General features: G+C 34.5%; 2 protein-coding genes across 2 annotated transcripts in view; one reads left to right on the top strand and one right to left on the bottom strand.

The window, feature by feature from the left end:
• The window catches only part of Vha44 (V-type proton ATPase subunit Vha44), a 29,567-nt gene extending 22,423 nt beyond the window's left edge, over nucleotides 1-7,144 (top strand). The window contains exons 9-12 of the mRNA XM_089646548.1: nucleotides 666-797; nucleotides 4,883-4,980; nucleotides 5,424-5,565; nucleotides 6,955-7,144. Of these exons, the coding sequence (XP_089502674.1) occupies nucleotides 666-797; nucleotides 4,883-4,980; nucleotides 5,424-5,565; nucleotides 6,955-7,050 (468 nt within the window). The 3' untranslated portion in view covers nucleotides 7,051-7,144. The remainder of the gene's footprint in view (nucleotides 1-665; nucleotides 798-4,882; nucleotides 4,981-5,423; nucleotides 5,566-6,954) is intronic.
• A 7,462-nt stretch (nucleotides 7,145-14,606) lies between these two features.
• Nucleotides 14,607-23,756, bottom strand: Mos (proto-oncogene serine/threonine-protein kinase mos). Its single transcript, XM_089646292.1, has 5 exons — nucleotides 23,389-23,756; nucleotides 22,364-22,989; nucleotides 21,818-22,060; nucleotides 20,679-20,871; nucleotides 14,607-15,064 (listed from the first exon to the last, which is right to left on the bottom strand). Exons 1-5 carry the CDS (start codon nucleotides 23,479-23,481, stop codon nucleotides 14,714-14,716), a joined length of 1,506 nt encoding a protein of 501 aa, XP_089502418.1. The 5' UTR covers nucleotides 23,482-23,756; the 3' UTR covers nucleotides 14,607-14,713.
• Between the last annotated feature and the right edge of the window lie 1,045 nt (nucleotides 23,757-24,801).

Raw genomic sequence — 24,801 nt, 5'->3', positions numbered from 1 at the left:
GCCTCGACCATAGTTCGCACAAGAATGATGACGTCACGTTTTCAAATTTCACTTGAGGCCATACGCCAGCCCAGCCGGTTCCAATGGAACCGGTATGGGGAGTGGGAATAATACGCTTTTAATCACTTAGGGCAGGTCTACTAATATTCATATGTCTATGGTTCTCTTTTAATTTTCTGCATCTGTTGGTGTTTTCCACTCCCAATTTCTGCATATGTCTTCTGAGTTGGCAGTGTCCTGTTAGTTCCCTCAGTGAGTTCACTGTCCAAATTGAGTAGTTGCCTAGTTCATCTAGGTTCTGGTCCGTTTACTTTGGAATGTCTCACTCCGGGTGCTCTCTCTCTCTCTCCTTAACCTCACTTAACCTAACCTACTTAACATGTTATATTTTGTTATTGTTCTGTTTTATCCAGTTTCCTAACACTCTGGTCCCCTAAAGACATTCAACTTTGACTAATTTAACCATATTTAGTCAACGATAACGGTTGTTATCATGTTGACGATCTGCAGTCTTGCTCATACAATTACTGACATAATCTTTATCGATGTGTTGTGCCAGGGGGCCAGAGTGGTAGATAATCAACAATTTGAATAATATTTTTTTTTTCACTAAAAATAATTAAGTTTTTATAATTTTGTTTTTTCATTGCCATTTTTTTTTCCAGGTTGTTGAAGAGTTCAAGCTGCATGCCCGTGAGCGCAAGTTTGTTGTGCGCGACTTTGTGTACAACGAGGAGGAGATGGCAGCCGGCAAGAACGAGATCACCAAACTGGTCACCGACAAGAAGAAGCAGTTTGTATGTTACATTTATTTGTTGGAATTCTCACTGATGAAATTGACAAGATGTTGAAATCATCCATATCGTCCGTTTCACCCGTATCATCCGTACCTGTAATATCATCCACTTCATCCGTATCTATTGTATCTTCCGTATCATTCGTATCATCCGTATCTATTGTATCATCCGTGTACTGGACACCTACGCCAGTGACATCGACTGTAAATGCCGGTTTCCTCTCGGGGGTACCTTATGTAAGGATTTTCAAAGAAACACAACTTGCGAATGTCGTCGGATAACTGACTGGTTGTGCCAGCTGTTTGCATATTTATTGAGTTAAAATTCAACACGTGTTAATGTACAGCAATTATTATTATCTCTAAACAGGATGCATGAGAGCATTAAGGAACCAAAAAAAAATAACTAAATTTTAATTACTATTGTATCTTCCTAATCATCCGTTTCACCCGTGTCATCATCGGTACCAGCAATATCATCCACTTCATCCGTATCTATTATATCTTCCGTATCATTCGTATCATCCGTATCTATTGTATCATCCGTATCTATTGTATCATCCGTATCTATTGTATCATCCGTATCTATTGTATCATCCGTATCTATTGTATCATCCGTATCTATTGTATCATCCGTATCTATTGTATCTTCCGTATCATTCGTATCATCCGTATCTATTGTATCTTCCGTATCATCCGTTTCACCCGTGTCATCATCGGTACCAGCAATATCATCCACTTCATCCGTATCTATTATATCTTCCATATCATTCGTATCATCCGTATCTATTGTATCATCCGTATCTATTGTATCATCCGTATCTATTGTATCTTCAGTATCATTCGTATCATTCGTATCTATTGTATCTTCCGAATCATCCGTTTCACCCGTGTCATCATCGGTACCAGCAATATCATCCACTTCATCCGTATCTATTATATCTTCCGTATCATTCGTATCATCCGTATCTATTGTATCATCCGTATCTATTGTATCATCCGTATCTATTGTATCATCCGTATCTATTGTATCATCCGTATCTATTGTATCATCCGTATCTATTGTATCATCCGTATCTATTGTATCATCCGTATCTATTGTATCTTCCGTATCATTCGTATCATCCGTATCTATTGTATCTTCCGTATCATCCGTTTCACCCGTGTCATCATCGGTACCAGCAATATCATCCACTTCATCCGTATCTATTATATCTTCCGTATCATTCGTATCATCCGTATCTATTGTATCTTCCGAATCATCCGTTTCACCCGTGTCATCATCGGTACCAGCAATATCATCCACTTCATCCGTATCTATTATATCTTCCGTATCATTCGTATCATCCGTATCTATTGTATCATCCGTATCTATTGTATCATCCGTATCTTTGTATCATCCGTATCTATTGTATCTTCCGTATCATGCGTATCATCCGTATCTATTGTATCTTCCGTATCATCCGTTTCACCCGTGTCATCATCGGTACCAGCAATATCTTCCACTTCATCCGTATCTATTATATCTTCCGTATCATTCGTATCATCCGTATCTATTGTATCATCCGTATCTATTGTATCATCCGTATCTATTGTATCATCCGTATCTATTGTATCATCCGTATCTATTGTATCATCCGTATCTATTGTATCTTCCGAATCATCCGTTTCACCCGTGTCATCATCGGTACCAGCAATATCATCCACTTCATCCGTATCTATTATATCTTCCGTATCATTCGTTTCATCCGTATCTATTGTATCATCCGTATCTATTGTATCATCCGTATCTATTGTATCATCCGTATCTATTGTATCATCCGTATCTATTGTATCATCCGTATCTATTGTATCATCCGTATCTATTGTATCATCCGTATCTATTGTATCATCCGTATCTATTGTATCTTCCGTATCATTCGTATCTTCCGAATCATCCGTTTCACCCGTGTCATCATCGGTACCAGCAATATCATCCACTTCATCCGTATCTATTATATCTTCCGTATCATTCGTATCATCCTTATCTATTGTATCATCCGTATCTATTGTATCATCCGTATCTATTGTATCATCCGTATCTATTGTATCATGCGTATCTATTGTATCATCCGTATCTATTGTATCATCCGTATCTATTGTATCTTCCGAATCATCCGTTTCACCCGTGTCATCATCGGTACCAGCAATATCATCCACTTCATCCGTATCTATTGTATCATCCGTATCTATTGTATCATCCGTATCTATTGTATCTTCCGAATCATCCGTTTCACCCGTGTCATCATCGGTACCAGCAATATCATCCACTTCATCCGTATCTATTATATCTTCCGTATCATTCGTTTCATCCGTATCTATTGTATCATCCGTATCTATTGTATCATCCGTATCTATTGTATCATCCGTATCTATTGTATCATCCGTATCTATTGTATCATCCGTATCTATTGTATCATCCGTATCTATTGTATCATCCGTATCTATTGTATCATCCGTATCTATTGTATCTTCCGTATCATTCGTATCATTCGTATCTATTGTATCTTCCGAATCATCCGTTTCACCCGTGTCATCATCGGTACCAGCAATATCATCCACTTCATCCGTATCTATTATATCTTCCGTATCATTCGTATCATCCTTATCTATTGTATCATCCGTATCTATTGTATCATCCGTATCTATTGTATCATCCGTATCTATTGTATCATGCGTATCTATTGTATCATCCGTATCTATTGTATCATCCGTATCTATTGTATCTTCCGAATCATCCGTTTCACCCGTGTCATCATCGGTACCAGCAATATCATCCACTTCATCCGTATCTATTATATCTTCCGTATCATTCGTATCATCCGTATCTATTGTATCATCCGTATCTATTGTATCATCCGTATCTATTGTATCATCCGTATCTATTGTATCATCCGTATCTATTGTATCATCCGTATCTATTGTATCTTCCGTATCATTCGTATCATCCGTATCTATTGTATCTTCCGTATCATCCTTTTCACCCGTGTCATCATCGGTACCAGCAATATCATCCACTTCATCCGTATCTATTATATCTTCCGTATCATTCGTATCATCCGTATCTATTGTATCATCCGTATCTATTGTATCATCCGTATCTATTGTATCATCCGTATCTATTGTATCATCCGTATCTATTGTATCATCCGTATCTATTGTATCATCCGTATCTATTGTATCATCCGTATCTATTGTATCATCCGTATCTATTGTATCTTCCGTATCATTCGTATCATTCGTATCTATTGTATCTTCCGAATCATCCGTTTCACCCGTGTCATCATCGGTACCAGCAATATCATCCACTTCATCCGTATCTATTATATCTTCCGTATCATTCGTATCATCCGTATCTATTGTATCATCCGTATCTATTGTATCAACCGTATCTATTGTATCATCCGTATCTATTGTATCATCCGTATCTATTGTATCTTCCGTATCATCCGTTTCACCCGTGTCATCATCGGTACCAGCAATATCATCCACTTCATTCGTATCTATTATATCTTCCGTTTCATTCGTATCATCCGTATCTATTGTATCATCCGTATCTATTGTATCATCCGTATCTATTGTATCTTCTGTATCATTCGTATCATCCGTATCTATTGTATCTTCCGTATCATCCGTTTCACCCGTATCATCATCCGTACCAGTAATATCATCCATTTCATCCGTATCTATTGTATCTTCCATATTATTTGTATCATCCATATTATTTGTGTCATCCATATTATCCAAATCATCTGTTCTGTATCATTCATAATATTGTTTATCCATATCATCTTTATCATGATCTGTATCATCCATATCATCCATTATGTTTATTTATGTTCTCAATAATAGGGTTATGCACTAATGTATTATGGAGATGATTACAAATTTGAGGTACATGTATCATTTGTATCATCCATATCACTCGTATCATCGTCCATATCATCCGTTTGTCCGTATCATTTGTAGCATCCATTTTATCCATGTATGGTCCGTATCATCCTTAATTAAGATCTCTAATGCAACATGTTATGTATTTGTCCCTAGGGTCCCCTGGTCAGGTGGTTGAAGGTGAACTTCTCCGAGTGCTTCTGTGCCTGGATCCACGTCAAAGCCCTCCGTGTCTTTGTGGAGTCTGTCCTCAGGTGCGTTACATTTCCAATAATCACCACATCCTTCAGCATCTCCTTCCGTTCCCAACTTCACACTCCATTCATCCTCACAAAATTCTCAAATTGGAGATGCCATAGTCCCACTCTTCATTAATTAGTTGAATTCAGTAGAACCACCGAGAAGTCGAATTCCGCAGCCGCACTATCAAAATTCAGATAGATACTCAAAGTAAATTCGTAATAATGCAATGTTACGAATTTACTTCGAAATTGAACTGAACACAGACCAATTTTCGTGGACTAACCTAAATAAAATTCGAAATACTAAGAATAAATATATTTCGTGTTACAATTTTTTTTTAAAGATTTTTTTTCTGGTGGACTTCTATTCCACAAAAAATTCTAATTATGCATTTTTTTTAAATATAGTGGTTTGGTAAGATTCTATGTGTTAATCCTTGGCGCCCTCCTTCCAGGTATGGCCTGCCCGTGAACTTCCAGGCCATTCTGGTCCTGCCCAACAAGAAGGCCTCCAAGCGCCTGCGGGATGTGCTGCAGCAGCACTACCAGCACCTGGACGCTTCCGCCCACCACGGAGGTCACAACTCCGCACAGGAAGTAAGTTATCCAACACCAAATTTGCAATGATGCTATCTGGAAAGAGTTCCATGACCAAACAGAACATTGAAAAAAAAAATTACTAAATAAAAAAAAACTTTGTCTCTCCTAACTCGAGCGTAGCAAAGTACTGTTTTAACCTGACCATTTGGCATTGCATCTGTTTAATTTTATTGTTACCATAGACATTCAAATTAATAAACCTGCCAATCGGGGAAGGGGGAACAAACCAATTTGCGCATAGCGTGGGAGGTAACGTAACCCTTTCCGTGATTTGTCAATAAATAAAAAATTAACAGGCAACTCGTATTGTAATATCACCATACAGTCCTGAACACTGTTTACGAATTATAGTCCTTTTTAAAATGGCGCAAATAGCTGGCTGCGTAAAATACCCAAATCGGGTAAAGAAAACTTTTTTTCATAGAATATTTTGTTACACTATTTAGTTTTTTAAACATTTTTACAAAGGTGTAATAATTTACCCAACTCGCTCATTTTTAGTGTCGCTGCGCTAAGCGGTTCGTATAAAAATGAACATTGAGATACTGAGCAGAAAAGTCCCACAATGTTCTACGCTGCAAACCTTTGCTTTACTTAGCGATCTTTACTTTTCTGCCTAGAGTCTGGTTATTTTGATATGCGCTCTAATAAAAATCCATTACTGTATACGGAGTTTTTAGTTCGTAGACTTTTTTTGAATTTGTATGAGTTGGGGGAATAGTTATCGAACTGTCACTGCGAATAAAGTCTCTCGTCTGCCGGCGTACTTAGAGTGAGAGGTGATTTTATAAAGTAATTTGATATCACAAAACTATTAAGCAAGGCTGCGTAATGTCACTGTGGTTAGTCAATCTTTACAAAAACAAGCAGGCTTATCTTAGGAGAGCCAAAAATCAATTTTTTTATTTTGCTGGATTTTGAACTTTTTATTATCTACATGTTTTGTTAATGGAGTAAAAAAACAAGTCTTATAAAAACTCCATTAGCGAAACTTGTAAATAAAAATATAATGTGCCTACATAAATCTGGCAAAAAAAAACAACTGTTTTTTGGCTCTCGTAAAAAAATTCCAAATATGGGTACGCCTGTTTGTTTTGTGGGTGGCGAATTGTACGCAAGACTTGAAAGTGTAGGCTTAGGTGCAAATATGAATAATCTGAAAGTATGTTGCTCCTTGTATGCTGATTATGGGGTACTGATTTCTAATAGTCTAGTGGTAAGTGTTAACAAAGTCTAGGATGAATGCAAGAAGCGTGCGCCAAGACAGAGTTCTATAGCGGTCTATCGAGTTAGGAGTTTTTCAAATATTGTCAGTTAATAGTTTCTCGGTAAAGTTTGTTTTTGGTGCAGCTCACATCCGGTATAATGTATTTATTTTTGTTTCAGAACATGGACATCGCAGGCCTCGGTTTTGGCCAAGCTGACTACTACCCATATGTGTATTACAAGTTAAATGTGGACATGATCGAGAACCGCGTCTAACCTCCCCGGCGCCGCGTTCAGTTACCATTTACACCATCTGCATTCGTGTCTTCTAATCCCGATGGGTCGTCAAAATCAATTAAATTATTTTAGCACGCCGTCGCTTCATATACCAAAACATATTTTCAAAACACTCAAGATGTCTGTTGTAATGCTGTTTAATTATTTCGATTTTTTTTTTATTCATTTTATTATTTTCATCCTATTTTCAAAACACTTTGTTTTTTGTAACTCCACTTATTTTTGTTAGTTTCTTAATAATAATAATATTTTGATGATTTGTATAGCGCCGTTTTTGTGCAAAATCACCTCAAGGGTGTTTTATAATTTATTTTTGATTTATGCACTGCAATAAATATCACAAGTTTGACGGTTTATATATGAGTTATTTTATAGTTCAAAATATTACTTATTTAATGTGAAATTTTAATTATGAAGCATTCAAAATATCTGATGTTTTCCCGATGAGATTTAACACCTTGATGGTTAGTTTGATTTTTTGATGACTATTATGAATTATTTGATAGACGTTAAGGATTGTAGCACAATACTATCATTTTGTCGATTTGTGAACCTTGTTGACACCTTGTTAATAGAACATTGTTAAATATTGTATAATTTATATAGAAAATATAACAATTATTATTGCTTCTAATTGTTAAACTATGAATTACCGATAATCATCGGTTAAACATAACCGACGGTTAAACGGCAGTTGTAAACCATGTTATATAAAACCTTATTTTGAATGATTTTTTTTCTTTTTTGATTATCTATGTAATTATTTTTGCTTTATTTATGCTGTTTGTGACTCGATTATGAAATATAACTGTATATATTTTTTTCAAGTCAACTTTCTATTTACATATAAATATATATTTATTTACTTACTCATAATCCCATTTTTATCATCTAGCAATTAATTTAAATGGAAAGTATTTTAACTTTAAGTTTTCTGTTTTTTTTTTTAGTGTGTAATAATTATATGCACATGTTTTTATCATAAATATAATATATTTATTATGTCAAGATTTTTTCAACATTTAACTTTAAATCTCCCTTCAAAGGGTGAAAGCCAGAAACATTGAAAAAAAAAGCTTATAATCCGCAACATCCAATATAAATATTAGTTTTAATTATCTTTGTATGAATCTTTCCTATGCTATAAATAAATAATAAAAAACCTTTGAATGTTAATAACCTTTTCACCGCCTCACCCGGCATTGATTATTAGCGCACCATATGGTGCGCTTGGGAGTGAATGGGTTTAAAAACTGAAGTAATCTCAGCAATATTTTCCAATTAAATAAATTCAGTATTTATTTTGCATTGTAAATTTTAGCTAATCATATTTGAATATTAAATCTTTTATTTGAAATGGTTTTCCAATTATTTAAAAAAAAATTGTCTTTATTATTCTTGCAATTTATTTAATTTTAGTTTTGGTGTGCAATATATTGATTTTAAGGAAAATTAGAATCCTGGCGAACATCTCAAAATGGAAAGATTTTTAAATTTTACAAATGGACGATTATTATTATTATTTTATTTTCTTAAAATATTCATAATTTTTAAAGAAAGATGTTTCTTATTCAATCTTTAAAACAAACATCTTTACCACATATTTATTTATTTGAGTAATATTATTTTCTTTTTTCACATGCTGAAATGTGTATGTAAAATGATCACTTGACAATAATGTAACGTGAGGTCACATTAAAAAATAATTTATGCCTTTGAAATTGATATTAATTATTGTTTTTTGTGCAATATTGAAACAAATCTTAATTATCGGTGTACAGTCTGAAACAATTGGGAACTTATTTGTCATCGTAACTATTCCCTCGTATACAATATAGTATATATGTCACCACGTTGCACACTGTATAACTAATATAAAATATGTAATGGATACATATTATTCATACATTTATAACATTATGTAATATCATAACTTAGCCATTGAAGAAAGATAAAAAATATATCTACTTTGTTTAAATGTGCTCTTTATTATCACTAATAAATATAAATATGTATGTATTGATATTCGTAACATAAAAGTATATATTTGGACAGTTTTTGCATCAGAGTCGTTATTAGTAAAGTTTAACTTTGTTTATTGTTATAATGGCCATGTTTTTCAAAAGCTGTTGTCAATTGATGTATAATTGTATAAAAAGATTTGTTTGTCACTTTATAGCGAAGGTATGGCTAAATTTCTGCTGTCGGCTATATGTATTGCTAGCTATGTTGCTGGCTGTATTGCTGGCTGTATTGCTAGCTATATTTGTGGCAGCTCGCCTAGCTCAGATGTATGTGAGAACATGAAAAGGTGTACATTGTAGAGATCATGAAATCTATGTAAATAAAAACATTCCTCGTTAAAAGTTTGTGTAGTGTTTAAAATAAAGATGATCAAACTGAATTATATTTCATCCAAATTACCTCATAAGCCATAACTGTTTAACCACTTTATTCAACTCTGCTGTCGCATATGACTTGATCCATCATTGGCTATTCCTGTATGCAAATGTCTCAAATGCAATCCATGAAGTTTCACTGAAACAATTGACAATTATTTTTGATGAATATTCCCTTAAAAATTCCCAGGAATTTTTCTTAAGTGGGGAATATTGCAGGAATTTTCATCTGAATGATGAAATGTCCAGAGTAACCCATGAGATTGTCTCCTACAACGATTTTTCATGTTATTCACAAATGTATCATATTTATTTATTAGAGCATTTCTTAAATATTTTTTAAAATGCCAAACAGTACCGAAGATATACACCGTAAAAATGTTGATATTTGCGGCTGGCCGATAAGCTTGTGATGTCGCGGTATGTACATACAATGCCTGGCTCGGTGTACTGCAGCACTGCCATGCGAATGATGAATTGTGTCTCGTGTGACATCACGAAACACTATTGTGGACATTTCACCCAAGTTCACTTTGAAAGCTCATAACTTCATCATTTTTGGAGATATCGAAAAACTAATTGTTGGGGCCTTATTAATAAACTTTGCACAACTGATAAACAACCATTAATTAATTAATTGGTTGTTCATAGTTTAATTAATTGGTTCAAGAGGGCTTAAATATATTACATTTTTATATTAACAAAATACAAGAGACAACCTCATTTAGAATAGCTTCCTTAGTAAAAAAAAAAAACATTCCCGACTTTGGATAATTCCCGAGGAAATACTACCTGATATGTATAGCATTATGGTCCTTCGAGCAGGATTAGTTTAAAAATAAAATTGTACTCAATTGAATAGATTTCAATAGTTTCACAATTCATATGAATGACAGATTTGCCGATGGTTTGTTATGCTGGAAGTCCTTTTGGTAGGATGAGTTTTTGTCAAAACGTCCTGCCGGATAACTTATTTTTTTTTAATCAGAAATACTTAACTTTGACAAATAATCATTTAAAGTATAAATTAACACACTTTAATCGGGAAGAGTAGTTCTACCCGTTCGGTCGATTGATGCTTAACGTCGGGAAGGGTAGTTCTACCTTCTGCGCCCGCCTCATTTCAATGGCAGAAAAGAAGAAATTATCTGATGTTTTTTTATGAACAGTATATACCAATCTCTTTATAAAGGTCCCAACTATATGTACATAATTATCAAATTGCAATGCAAGTCTTTTTTTTGTATTTATCTTGGAGTCTTTTGTGTACATCGATATTTCAACTAAAATGGCCATTATTAATGAACACCTGACACTTGATAGGTATTGCGTTTGAAGATCAACGAAATAAGTAATTTAGATAACATATTCTTTTATTCTAATAATTCAATTCCTGGAACCAGGGTTTTTATGACCATGAAACCCGAAACAAATCTTTCTATCTCTGTTCCGCACCCACTCAACTTCTAGGTGCGAGCGAGAGGAGAGTGTCGAGCATTTAAAAACAGCAGGTATCGGCAAACACAGTTAGGCGGACCATTATAAATATTTACAAGTGCGTGCCAGTTTTTAAAAAGCAAATTGTCCCACGGTTGTGTTCCGAGGAGATAATATTTATATTTGCTTTTTCAAACCTTTCAAAATGGATTCTGAAAATTACGAAAGTGATAACGAAATCGTTGCAGATAATTTATCTGCCTGTTCTAGTAATTATTTGCCTGAATTCCATAGTGAAAGAGAAGAATCTAGTGGAAGTGAAGAAATTCCTTGTAGGAGAAGAATGTCAGTGATGCCATTACAGTTCAGTGATTCTGAAGAAAGTGATATGGAGGAAGAACAAGGAAATATTAGATGAACAATTTTTAGACGTAAACTGTAACTGATTATATAAAGGTGATTAAAAACTTAAACCTAATAGTGTATGGTGAAAAAAATAAACAATATTATGTGAGCAATACGAGAAGCATTCTACGCTAAGTGATTATTTTAAATTTCATTTGAAAAAATAACCAATATTATTAGCACGTTCCGATGGTTTTGGTCCGCTGTATCGTGCGAGAGGCAATTGCACACGTGGTATTTCAATGAGTAATAATGTGTTACTCTGACGATACTTGAGAAGTGGCAATTGTTTTTGTTTTTATAATGATTTGGGCTTGGTGAAAATATAATAATTTGTAATTTTATAAAATTGAAACCTAATTTATACTTAAAAAATTGAATACTAATGACTCAACAATGACTTTGTTTTCGATTTATTATGTTGCATTAGAAATAATACTGGGTTTTCAGCTACAAATTATATAGCTTGGGTATGCTGAGTTAGTATGTAGAAAATTTTATTGAAATATTTCCATTATTTACGAAGATATAGCGATTTAAAACAAATTAAACAAATTCGCGCGGGACCTTTATTTTCGCCCGTTTTCAGCGGTCAGCCGGCGAAAAAATAACCCGATCAAAGTGTGTTAATAGTAGACCTCGCCATGCTTCGCTATTACTAACGTCTTAATCGGGCGTCTCCGATTTCTTCTACCATTCACTACTGTATACCACAATGTTACTGTTAAAAAAACTTCATTACAATGACTTTAATTCAACTCTTTCCGGTGCAGAGATATTGCGTCCCCGACTTATTCTACCATTCAAAATTCTTCTGGCACTAAAAGGAACAAACTTTGATATTTATATCGTTCAACTACTTTTCGAGTTTTGCGAGCACATACGCAGGAGTAATTTTTATACATTACTAGCTGACGTGTTCCCGGCGTTGCTCTGAGACTTTTCTCTACTTTTTATAAATATAATATGCATGTATTATATTATATATTTAAACCTTTCCGAAGAAATTCTCTAAACAATAGTGAAAACTCTATCAAAATCCGTTGCATAGTTCAGAAGAACTAAGCGCACAAACAGACATATGTGGATAACTTTGTTTTATACTTTTTATTTTTATTTTTTTTATTAAAAGTATACAATACAGAATATAGTATATTATATAAAGCATTGTACTCCCAGGAGTTAATAAACTCATTAGAGAAGATTATAAAAACACATAAAAAATAGAATTATAAAATAGAAAATTGAACAAACTTTTTTTTAGACCAGCTCTTAATAAAAAGGTATGATGTAGTTCTTTTATAATATATTTAAAACATTATTGATAACATTGACAATTCTTAAAATCTATCAAATCATTCATAGTACAATTGAGTCGTGTAATTTCTATACCCGCTATATCAACTTTCATTGATTTGGAGAAAACCGCAAAAAACTGTCACATCTCTAGCGTACATAAGTAAATGCATTACAATTTTTTATATAATGAATTGGAGTAGTAAAATTTCGAAAAGCATTTATTTTTCTATATATGTCTAGCAATAATTAAGTAATTTCGATAAATAAAATGGATATAGCGGATTTTGATACTCACTTCGTGATTTTGAAAGTCAACTGGGCCGACATGGCGGGTTTAGAAACTCACGCGTAGATCATTTTGACACACGAGCGTGGCGTCAGAGCGGCGGCCATATTGTATTTTGGCAAAATAACTGCTTGTGATTCGTTGAATCCGATATAGCGGGTTTTGATAGTAACTTTCTGTATGATATAGCGGATTTGGTTTCTCACTCGCAGTTTAAACATGGTTTTTGGTCGCGATAAGGAGGGTTTTGAAACTCAATTTTAGGCTCCTCTTGTTGCTCGCAAAAATGTGAACAAGATGTCATACTCAGATCATTTTGTCAAAAAATCGGATATAGCGGGTGTAGAAATTATAGGATTCAATTCATAAACGTAATACATAACGGCATTAGATGCAACAATTATATCTGTATTTTTTTCTATTATTGCAACACCCCTGGACCCAGCAAACATTGGAATGCAATGGGTTAACTATTTTTAAATTCAATTTTTTTGGTGAATGAATTATTAATTTAACCCCTCGAGCAACTTTGGGAAATATTTCTACCACCTTTAAACTGTTAGAAAAAATTCATGCAATTTTGTATTACAGTGAGATAAATGATTTAAACAGTCTTAGAAAGAGAGAACACATACTTTCAGTTGCCATACAAAAGTTTACCGAAACAACAATTAGCATTCAAAAAATAGTTGTTAAGGCTTGCAATTTAATTAAGTGACAATTACTTTTATAATATCCTTGTCTAATAAAATATTTTGCTTAGTTTCTTGTAAAGTTGTAATTACAGTTCACGCTAAAAAAACCACAAAGGAACTTAAAAAACTTTTTTTTTTCAAAATTTTAATATTTTTGCATAACATGTAATTTTTTAATACTTAACTCTGAGAGAGTCTTTCATCTGCTTTCGTAAGGCTGGCCGCATACATACGTTTTTCGTATTCGATTTCCGAATTCGTTTTCCGAATTCGTTTTCCGTATTCGGACATCCGAATGCACGGAATCAGTAGAAAATACATTAACTGCCGCACACGTTCGTTTTAGTTCCGAACGGAACAAATTCCTTACGCACGTTCCGAATGCGAGCCGGCGCGTTCGGAGATACTGAATGGAAAAAACCTAATGATGTCATGTGGAACGCAGCTATTGCATACGGTTTGTTTGTTTGTGCCGACGCAAACGTACGGAAATTTCCGTTCGTAATTCAGTGTTGCCAACGGATCTTGACCTAATATCGCCGTTTCTCATACATAAGGTAGCGTAAAGTAGCCGAATTTACTGTTAGGTGGAACATGTTTAAAATTGATGTTTTTACGTGAAAATAAAAATTTCGTTAGGGGGGGGCGTTGTCTAGAGAATTACAAAAAAATAAAATTTGTCCCCAGAAAAATAAATTTCATGGGGGGGGGGGGGGGGGGGGGGGGGGGGTGGGGGGGGGGTGGCTAGAGAATTTCGGGACATGTTTAAAATTGATGTTTTTGAAGTAGCTTAATTGGCGACCAGTCGCCTTTTAGATTTTTTCGGCGCCGATTCTCGCTCTGAGTAGCCTAAATGGCGATATATCGCCCTTGTTGGCAACACTGGTACTGACGTTTATACATTCCGAATGAAGAAAAACAAACGTTTGCGCTAGTCTCACGGAATTCCGAATACGGAAAACGAATTCGGAAATCGAATACGGAAAACGTATGTATGCGGCCAGCCTTAACAGTATTTTGTGTTGAAATACATTACCATGAATTTACCTAGAATCAATAAGATAAATTGAGATACATTGAAAAAAATTAAAAACTCTAGGGGAACTAAATTAACAAGTTAATCACTTAGGATACAATTGATTATGGCTAGCCAAGAAAAATTGCAAATCATTCAAACGCTTTAAAACTAGATCGATTGTCAGTCGTTCCTTTGGATTTCCTGCCCAGCAAGCGGAATAGATTTTATAATAGAAATATACGAAATTACTTGAGCAGCTGGGTTTTTTGCGAGGTCTAAGGCCATCTTTGACCACCCTATAGATGAGAGATTCCTCTTGGATTTCATTCCCATAAGGAATTGTGCGGTTGAGTAATTGCCACATGGTTATGCCGAAGGAGTAGACATCTGATGATGTAGTCGGAGCCAGTCCCTGGAGAATTTCTGGGGAGCAGTATTGGGCAGTGCCTCTGAACTGAAAGGTGAGAAAGTTGGGTAAAACGTGTACCTACATTTAAGAAAGGATAATTATTTACCTACGACTACCGTTTTTAACACGCATTTAAAAATAAACATACATTTGATTCATCTGACGGTAAATATTCGGAATCGCTGGACAAGAATTATATGAAATATTTTGAAATAAAACCTTCTGATTTACCTTAATTACTATAAAAAGAATCTGACTGCATTTGGGATATTTTTAATTTTAGCATTTTAATTTGTTAATTACGTAATTCGAAAATTCACTTTCGTTGAATGGGATGACAGCTGGAATGATTTCTGTTGATGACATTTTTCTCTGGTTGGTATTCCTGATACGAGTAGCTAGAATTTGAATCATTTCAGAATGCAAATTCTAGTTAGGTACTGTTGGCCAAACTCGAAAAATAAAATATTTTTATGTTACTTAAAAAACTTAAATTATTTATATTTAGGTATTATTATAATTATTGTTTTATTTAACCTAAACTATAGTAACCTAACCTATAATAATCAAACCTAAACTAACCTATATCCTAACCTAACCCATAATAATCCAACCTAACCTATAATAATCCAACCTTACCTAACCTAACCTATATCCTAATAATAATTGAACCTAACCTATAATAATCGAACCTAACCTATAATTATCCAACCTAACCTAACCTAAATCCTAATAATAAACCAACCTAACCTATAATAATCCAACCTAACCTAGCCTATAATAATCCAACCCTACCTAACCTATAATAATCCAACCTAACCTAACCTATAATAATCCAACCTAACTTAACCTATAAATGTTGGGGAACCTTTAATAACGCCTGCTCGCGTCCCTTTTAGAGTTATATCCCAGTTTTCAAGTAGTTTGTGGGCTACGCTAGGTTTGTATAGACTGGTTTGTGATTTAATTCTACCTAATCCAACCTAACCTATATCCTAATAATAATCCAACCTAACCTATAATAATCGAACCTAACCTACAATAATCCAACCTAACCTATAATAATCTAACCTATATCCTAATAATAATCATACCTAACCTATAATAATCCAACCTAACCTATAATATCCAATCTATCCTAACCTAAATCCTAATAATAAACCAACCTAACCTATAATAATCCAACCTAACCTATAATAACATCACCTTTTTTAATTTTTCTATTTTATAAAACATACCTAAATATCTTTATTTTATTTTTCGAGTTTGGCTAAAATAGTACCTACCTAGTATTTGCACATGGTAAAAAATATAGCCACTCGTATCAGGAATACAAACAAAAGAGAATTTTATCAACAGAAACCATTCCAGCTGTCATCCCATACAACGAGAGTGAATTTTCGATTTACGTAATTTAAAATTAAAATGCTAAAATTAAAAATATCCCAAATGCAGTCAGATTACTTTTATAGTAATTAAGGTAAATCAGAAGGTTTTATTTAAAAATATTTCATGCAATCCTTGTCCAGCGATTCCGAATAATTACCCATCTGACCATAATCAACAACTTTTTGCATTTACGATTTTGAAAAATATTGATATTTAATATTATTTACGTAAATAATAATTTACGAGAAAATTTTCCGAACGACACACCACTTTGACAGATGATCGATATGAACATCGCGCATAATTCGCGTTTGTTTGTGTAGTGCCAGTGTAGAAAACATGAAAGGCATAATCGGCATAATAGACAATTTTTCGAGATCGCTAGACACGCACCCGTTAATTGTTAGGCGATCAACTTGGATACCAAACATCATATGAATTTAGTTTCTTAATATTTAAAGGTTTACTACGATTTTTTAAAAATAAAACGTTTTCATTTTAGGTAAGGTTGGGTTATTATAGGTTATTACAGGTTAGGTTAGCTTGGATTATTATATGTTAGATTAGGATAGGTTAGGTTAGGTTGGGTTATTATAGGTTGTTACAGGTTAGGTTAGGTTAAGTTGGATTATTATATGTTAGATTAGGATAGGTTAGGTTGGATTATTATATGTTAGATTAGGATAGGTTAGGTTAGGTTAGGTTGGGTTATTATAGGATAGTTTAGGTTGGATTATTATAGGATAGGTTAGGTTGGATTATTATAGGATAGGTTAGGTTAGGTTGGATTAGGCTATTTACATATAAAAAACCTTCCCTTAATACGTTAATTGTAATAAATAACGGGTTTTTTATTTACAACATTTTTTTTGTGTATAAATAAATTAACACATCATTTAAAAAAATGTTTTTCATTGTCTATGATATAAAAAACTGTTTTACCATATAAATTTTAAAAACTATTGAAACTTGAATCAGTTCTAAATAATTTTGCAACTGACTTGGTCGCTAAAAATAATAAAAATGTCGTGTGAATCGTGTGTTATTGGCTTGGCGAGATTTTTGGACGTTATTGGAAAGAGGGACGTATTATTAGAATGGTTAAGAAATCACGAGGTAATAAGAAGATTTAAAAACTGTGAAAAGTTCGGAAATGTATGTACATTGACTTCCCGCCTTAATTTTAAATGCGGGAACAAAATCACAGTTCAACGGAATCGGAAAAAAATAATAACTAGATGTAATTATACTGTTTCAGTTCGCAAATGCACAATTTTTTCGCAATTGAAATTATCGATTGAGGTTATATGTAGATTTGTATTATATTGGGCAATTCTGCGACCACCAAGGACGATTTTCTTAATTGAAGAGTTGAACATTAGTAACCACACTGCCGTGGATTGGGCGTCGTTTTGTAGGGAAGTATGTATAAATTGGTGTTACAAAACAAAGGAAAAGGTGGGTGGGATTGGTGTGACTGTTGAAATTGATGAAGCGAAAATTGGAAAACGCAAGTATAACAGGGGTCGACGGGTAAATGGAAAGCGGGTTTTCGGCGGATTCGAAAGAGAATCCAAAACAATGTTTGTCTGCTCGGTTCCAGACAGATCGAAAGAAACGCTGTTGCAAGCGATCAAGGAAAACATTTTGCCTGGAACTACCATCATTTCCGATTGTTGGAAGGCGTACAACTGTCTACAAGACGAAGGTTTTGTTCACGTGAGTGTGAACCACAGTGAACCTTTGTGGACCATGAAAGTGGAGCTCACACTCAAAATATCGAAAGATGTTGGCGCGAAGTTCGGGGAAGTGTGCCTAGATTTGGAAGAAGCGAATTGCACTACGAAGGCTACCTGTGCGAATTCCTATGAAAAAGGTCGCTTCCGCATCACAAGGACCGAGTACACGCTTTTTTCAAAATGGCCAGTCAGGCCTATGATCCATTTAACGACGGAGAAAATGAGTCTACAGCTCGTTTAGCAGAGAGTGATTCCGATTAGAGGTTTGTGGGCTAATTTTATTATCAATTATTATTAATTATATTTAAATTTTGGCGGTTCTCGCTTCCGATTGTGTTTTTTAATTGTTATGTTGGCAGTGCCGTACACTTCGTAAAAACAAACGCGAACTATGCAAGAACTCGGTGTGTCAAAATGGTGTGTCGTACGGAAAATTTTCTCGTAAATTATTATTTACGTAAATAATATTAAATATCAATATTTTTCAAAATCGTAAATGCAAAAAGTTGTTGTTTATTGTCATTAAGATGAATAAAATGATTGTTTATTTTTAAATGCGTGTTAAAAACGGTATTCGTACGTAAATATTTACCTAAATGTATACCTGTATACAAAAAAGGCTCCACGATGAAACAGAACGGTGAAAAAACTGAACAAAAAATATAAAAAAGTATGTAGCACAACCTAACCTAACCTATTATTTTATCCAGTTTTGTTACTGTTCTATTTTATTCGGTTATCGAAAGAAATGGATGCTGCGATCGTTTAAATGGCAACACCAAGATCGTTCAAAAGAAAAAAAAAAATTTAACATTTTTGTTCAAGTGAATATTTTTCACATAGACATGAAATTTGATAACCTCCACGGTCGAGTGGTTAAGATCCTCTACTACAAATCCAGAGATCATGGGTTTGAATCCCGTAGAGCGTAAATCTCTAAATAGTATAACATAAAGTCGCTTTTTGCATCCATCTGTGCGCTTAGTTCATTTAACCAGGCACCGGATGTTGATAAGGTTTTCACCTTCATCTAGAGAATTTATAGAAAGTCGATGTTGTGTAATCAAGTCGTAAAAAAATAATTTATGGCGCTTAAATTCCTGACCCTGGCTAAACTTTATGAGATAAATCAAAATAATATATATATTTTTTTTTTTTTTAAAAAGAAAGACAAACATTCCCGGGTCACGAATAACCCAACAATGTTTGAAAATCTCCTACTACCACCACAGAAAGCCGAAAATGTTGCTTGTGTTGTGATGGAGGACTTAGCCAGCCGAGGAATCGAACACGCGACGCTCGGGTGAGACCCAAGCGCTATGCCCACTCAACCACTGACCGGTCAATATTATTTTATTATATATTTTATTTATATTATATTTTATTTATATATTTTATTTATTTTTAAGGCCGGAGACGTTTTACACGTAGTTCCCGTGAGCACTTAGGCCATAGGCCCATTGTGCTATCTCCCATTTTACCTCAATCCTTTAAGAACAACCCAGTCCCTTTAATAAAGTTCACCAGGGTTGTTATTGTGTATGTGGCTATGTCTTCTGGTTCTACTGTATGTCTCCCCAGGTATCTGAGCCTAGTTCCCACCAGGGCAGGACATTGGCACCATAGGTGAATTGGAGTCTCTTCATCCTCTTCACATTTCCTGCATCTATTGGTGTTTTCCGCTTCCAATATCTGCATATGTCTCCTGAGATGGCAGTGTCCCGTTAGTAGTCCTACCAGTTCCCTCAGCGAGTTTCGGTCCATATCGGGTAGTTTCTTGGTTCGTCTAGGGTCTGGTCCTTTTATGAGTACTTTGGATTGTCTCATTCCAGGTGGCCTCTCCTATTCTTTTGCGGTGCTGGGATTTGACCCACCTATCAATATGTAATTTTGTTTGGCAAGCTGCTACTCCTATGGCCGGCTCGGATCCTACAAGTGGTGCTTTCGCCCCTTTCCTTGCTAGTTCGTCAGCCCGCTTGTTGCCTTCAATACCATATACCATATATCAAAATAATGTAATAAGGAATTGTATATCTTAAAAAGGCCTACAGAAAAGTCTGCAATGAAATATCTCCTAAGGATAGCTCCCAGCAACGCCGGGTACCTACATGTCAGCTAGTAAACTTTATTCAGTTACTACGTATTATACTGCATTATTTCACATTTAATTAATAATAAAATACTATAATGCTGAATATTTGAAGCACGTGTCAAAGTGTTAGATACTCTCGGTATAGCCCTGGTGAAAGACCACTATTCAAAATTCAAACATTGCTCAAATTGTCTTTGGCCATATTTGGCGTAAGATACTATGATTAGCCAGGTTGGTGCAACCCAACCTCCCCCTCCCCATTTTCTTCCTCTTCCCACTCCCTTCAAGCCATAAAACATACCCCAATTGGCCATAGTCTCACTGACAATGCGGAGAATGGTAAAAAAAATCAAATTAAATAACTGATTGGTTTTTTAAATAAATCAATTTTCTTTAGTGTTCTGTTTTGACTTCGAACCATCTATTACTTATAATCTGCCAAGAAGAAGGAAGATCTTACCGAACCAAAGTTGTCCTCTCTAAAAGAGCTAATGTATTTAAGTGATGAACCAAAATCGCACAGCTTGCAGATGTCACTTGGGCAGACCAATACGTTCTTGGGTTTCACGTCCAAGTGTAGAATACCCTTAGAGTGGAGGAAGTTTAGGGCTCTGCAGAGGTCCAAAGAATATCTTAAATATAAATTAAATAAAAATGCTGAGCAATCAAATTATAGAATATGTAATTTATAAAATACTGCACGCCATTAGAAAAACGAAATACAAGTGTAGAATGCCCTTTGGAGTGGAGGAAGTTAAGGCATTTGCAGATGTCTAAGGAATATCTGCATTATCAATTGAAGAAAAGTGCTTAGGAATTAAATATGTAATTTAAAAAAAATACTGCATGCCGTTAGTAGAAAGGATGCGAAAATTATGACGGGTTCCAGAAATTTCTTGGGATACAGTGGTAAGATTGAAAAATCCATCATTGACGTTGTTTGCGGATGAATATAATTTACAAGGAATCTGGGGGTAAACGCGTCATGTAGAATGTAGACGGTACAACTAAAAAAGTTAAATAACTTTTTCGAAATTCCATTGTATTTCCCATACAAAAATATTTTTCCATAAAAGAATATTATTTAGAATCTAGAGATTAATAAAATCACTCCCGAAGTTTGTGCACTTTAACCCCGGACACCCTGTATTTTTTTTTAATGGAAATTTAATTTTTTTATGGAAATCTTGAAAAAAATTATATTATCTGCTAGGTACAACATCAATAGTATTTTTCAATCCGAGTGGAACGACCGTGTGATGTGCGATTTCCAAATTTGGAGTGATTGGGCCTTATTTTTTTGAGGAAAATGGATGAACCGTGACTGTCAACGCTCAACGTTATGTTTCCATGTTGGAAATTTTTTTGAACCCTAATTGGAATAACTACTGGAGTAAAAAAATTTGGGAGACATCTTGTTTCAACAGGACGGTGCTACGGCCCATACTGCTCGAGTTTGAATGACAAAGCTACGACTTCTGTGATATGGCACCTACATAGATACTGTCTTGGTACTGTCCAGCAGTTTTGTTTTGTCACAAATCCATTAAACACACCATAAATGTAGTAAAATGCTACCTGACAATCCTTTCTGGTGTTATAAACGTCCCATCATCATTGTCCAAGACCCTCTCCAGATTATCAGCTTTGCTGCACCACTCCATCATGACGATGCAGTACCGACCATTGACCATGTCCTTGGGCCAAATGATCGAGTTGGTTCGGATTATGTTAGGATGCATCAGCCCTATAGCGTTCTGCTCCCCTAGTATCGATGCTTTCAATTTTCTCTTCGACATATCAATCACTTTGATAGCCACCCTTACATCTAGAAATTACTATAATTAAAACAGCATGAAAGTAAAAATCTTACAATTAAGAAAAAAAAATCTCCTCCTTTTCCATCCCTTCCTTGTTCCTTCTCCGTCCCGTCTCTGTTCCTTCCCCATGGATTCCTCCCTCTTTCCACGATCCTTCCATTTTCCTTCTTTGTTTCTTCCCCCTAGCTTCCCCGTTCCTTCCACCTTTCTCTCTTATTCACTTCCCATCGTTTCCACGTCCTTTCCCAATTTCGAACCTTCACTGTGACTTTATTATAAAAGAGTAGTATGTAATTCAAAATACAATGTAAAAGACAAATAAACAAAAGACTTACTTTTATAATAGCTTTCAATGACGCAACCAAACTTTCCTCTTCCCAACACTTTATGTTTACCGAGAGGAGATAAGTTTTGCAAAATATACATGGTGTTCGGAGTAGCCATTTTGCAATCACCAGACGAATATTCTTCTCCAGTTTTCAAAATTTGTTCACTCGTTTTCGGTTGATTTTGATATGGTGTTTTCCTGTACCCTTTTGTGTGTGGAAAGTAAACATTTGTAGTAGGGCTATTGATTACAATCGTTGGAATGAACGGTGTGTTTTGAAGATTATTATCTATTTTTCTATCAGTTTTGATTGCTTTTTGTACAGTTAGCGCATTGGTGTCGTCATCAGTTTCATCTTCTGAGAAGACCAGCTTCTTTTTGATGTGTTGACATCTCTTGTACAGAGGAGTTGACGGAGATCTTTGGTAGAAAAGATAACGTTTTTTGATATCTTCCCTTTTCCTGAAACTGAAAGAGGAAAAAAAATCATTTGAGATGAAATATAATGCTGTTTCTATCAGCATAATACATTTTAATGTAAAAATTCTTTTCCTATTTCCTTCCAATTCTTTACACATATCTTCCCCACCCCTTTCCCTTCCCTTTCTTATTCATTCCGTTCATTCCTAGTCCCTTATGAAGGATGGATAGGCAAGGTATAATGACAGGATACCATACCTTCCTTGTCCCTTCGCATTCTCTTCAACGTTCTTACCCATTCCTCCATATCCTGTCATTATACCTTGCCTATCCATCCTCCATCCCTCCCTCATTCCTTCCCCATTCTCGTAAAGATTCCTTCCCTTTCCCTTATACCGGCCCGATACTACTCAAATTAGAGTTCCAAAAGTCTTGTACAGTTGAAACTTGCAACTAAAAAAAAACATATTTGAAGGAATCCACCAAAATATTGTAAAAAATAGTTACTATTCCGCAGAGAGCCTTCCCAAGGATACATTTGCGTCGGATACTTTCAATTGGCCACTATTCGCCAGGTTTACCCTTTTTTTTGGAGTAAAGTATGACAAGGCTGGGGAGTTATTATTTCCCACCGGAGTGTGGCTCATCTGACGGTACCACCTCAACCTGGACATTATTTAAGAATGATTTTCCTGGTTTTGACAATCTTTTCAATCGTTGGTTTTTGATTCTGAAATGAAATGAATAATTGAAAGATATTAAATAAAAAAATGAAGTAAATGCTATGAAAAGAGGCCGCTGAAGCGATGGGTCCCCCGACAAGAGTCAAAAGAGGAATAGAATATGATATCGTTATGTAAAAGTGTATTTAATACTTAACAAAACATTAAAAACATTGTCATTTAAGATTTGAAAAATAATTTAACTGTTATGTAACAGTTAGTTGCAAATTCACAGCTTTTTATAAAATATATCAGAAGGAGGTATATAAAACTCCATCGTCATGTTCTAGTCTTTATCCACTTATGGCATAAAAGTGACTAACATAATACGAATATATTAATACAATTGGTAATTTTAGATAGGTACCTGTATATATTGTTTATCCTTTAAGATTAAGATTCAGGCAACTATAGATTGATGGAGACAAATTAATGCATTGGAACTCTGAAAAAAACACAGATTTAAAAAAACTTTCCACACAAATAACATACTATTAACGCACTTATAATAACAATTAAAACTTTAAATAAATCATAAAACATTACATTAGTCTCGTAAATATTGTTTTGTAATTGTCTTTTTTTATAAACCGAACGTGACCGAAATCCTGTGAAACCAATAAAGACTGAAACGTTTAAATGTGATAAATACCTACTTTGAATGTGTGACAATTTATTTTAATGTTATCTTCTCTAATCTCTATATATTATAAAATAAAGTCGCTATCTATTAGTGGCTATATATTTGTGTGCTTAGTTCTTCTAAACTACGAAACGGATTTTAATAGGGTATTTCATATCGTTTAGAGAATTTGTACCAGAAGGTTTATATATACATAATACATGCAGATTATATTTATAGAAAGTAGAGAAAACTCGATGTTTTGTAATCAACTTGAAAAAAAAATATTTTTGGGCGCTAACGCTGGGTAAACCTTATGAGATACATCAAAATAATGTACTACGGAATTACATATATTAAAAAGGCCTACACAAAAGTCCATGGTGATATGTGTCTAACTCCAAAGGAAAACTCCCAGCAACACCGGGTACATGTCAGCTAGTTATTTCTTAATAATATAAAATAATGTCGCTATCCGCGTCTGTCTGTTTGTGCTCTTAGTTCTTCTAAACTACGTAACGGATTTTAACAGGGTTTTCATTATCAGATGCTCTAACACGATATTAGATCCATTAATTAAAGCTCAAAAATTGATAATGCGGACTATTTACAAAGTACACTATATTCACCCCACGAAGGGCTTATTTAAC

This window comes from Hesperophylax consimilis, chromosome 24 (assembly GCF_061612785.1).
Source record: "Hesperophylax consimilis isolate HC1 chromosome 24, BYU_Hcon_1.0, whole genome shotgun sequence".
Classification (NCBI taxonomy): Eukaryota; Metazoa; Arthropoda; class Insecta; order Trichoptera; family Limnephilidae; genus Hesperophylax; species Hesperophylax consimilis.
Note: the sequence above shows the minus strand (reverse complement) of the source record. Positions and strands in the feature narration are given on the sequence as shown.

Bases quoted from the DNA above. Each gene is read 5' to 3' on its own strand.
- Mos (XM_089646292.1), bottom strand. From the start codon at position 23,481: ATGTCCAGGTTGAGGTGGTACCGTCAGATGAGCCACACTCCGGTGGGA. The intron at 22,061-22,363 runs GTATTTTGAATT...TCTAGATGTAAG, and splicing joins GTTTATTTGTCTTTTACATT to GGTGGCTATCAAAGTGATTG. The intron at 20,872-21,817 runs GTAGCATTTTAC...TTTATATTTAAG, and splicing joins ACACCAGAAAGGATTGTCAG to ATATTCTTTGGACCTCTGCA.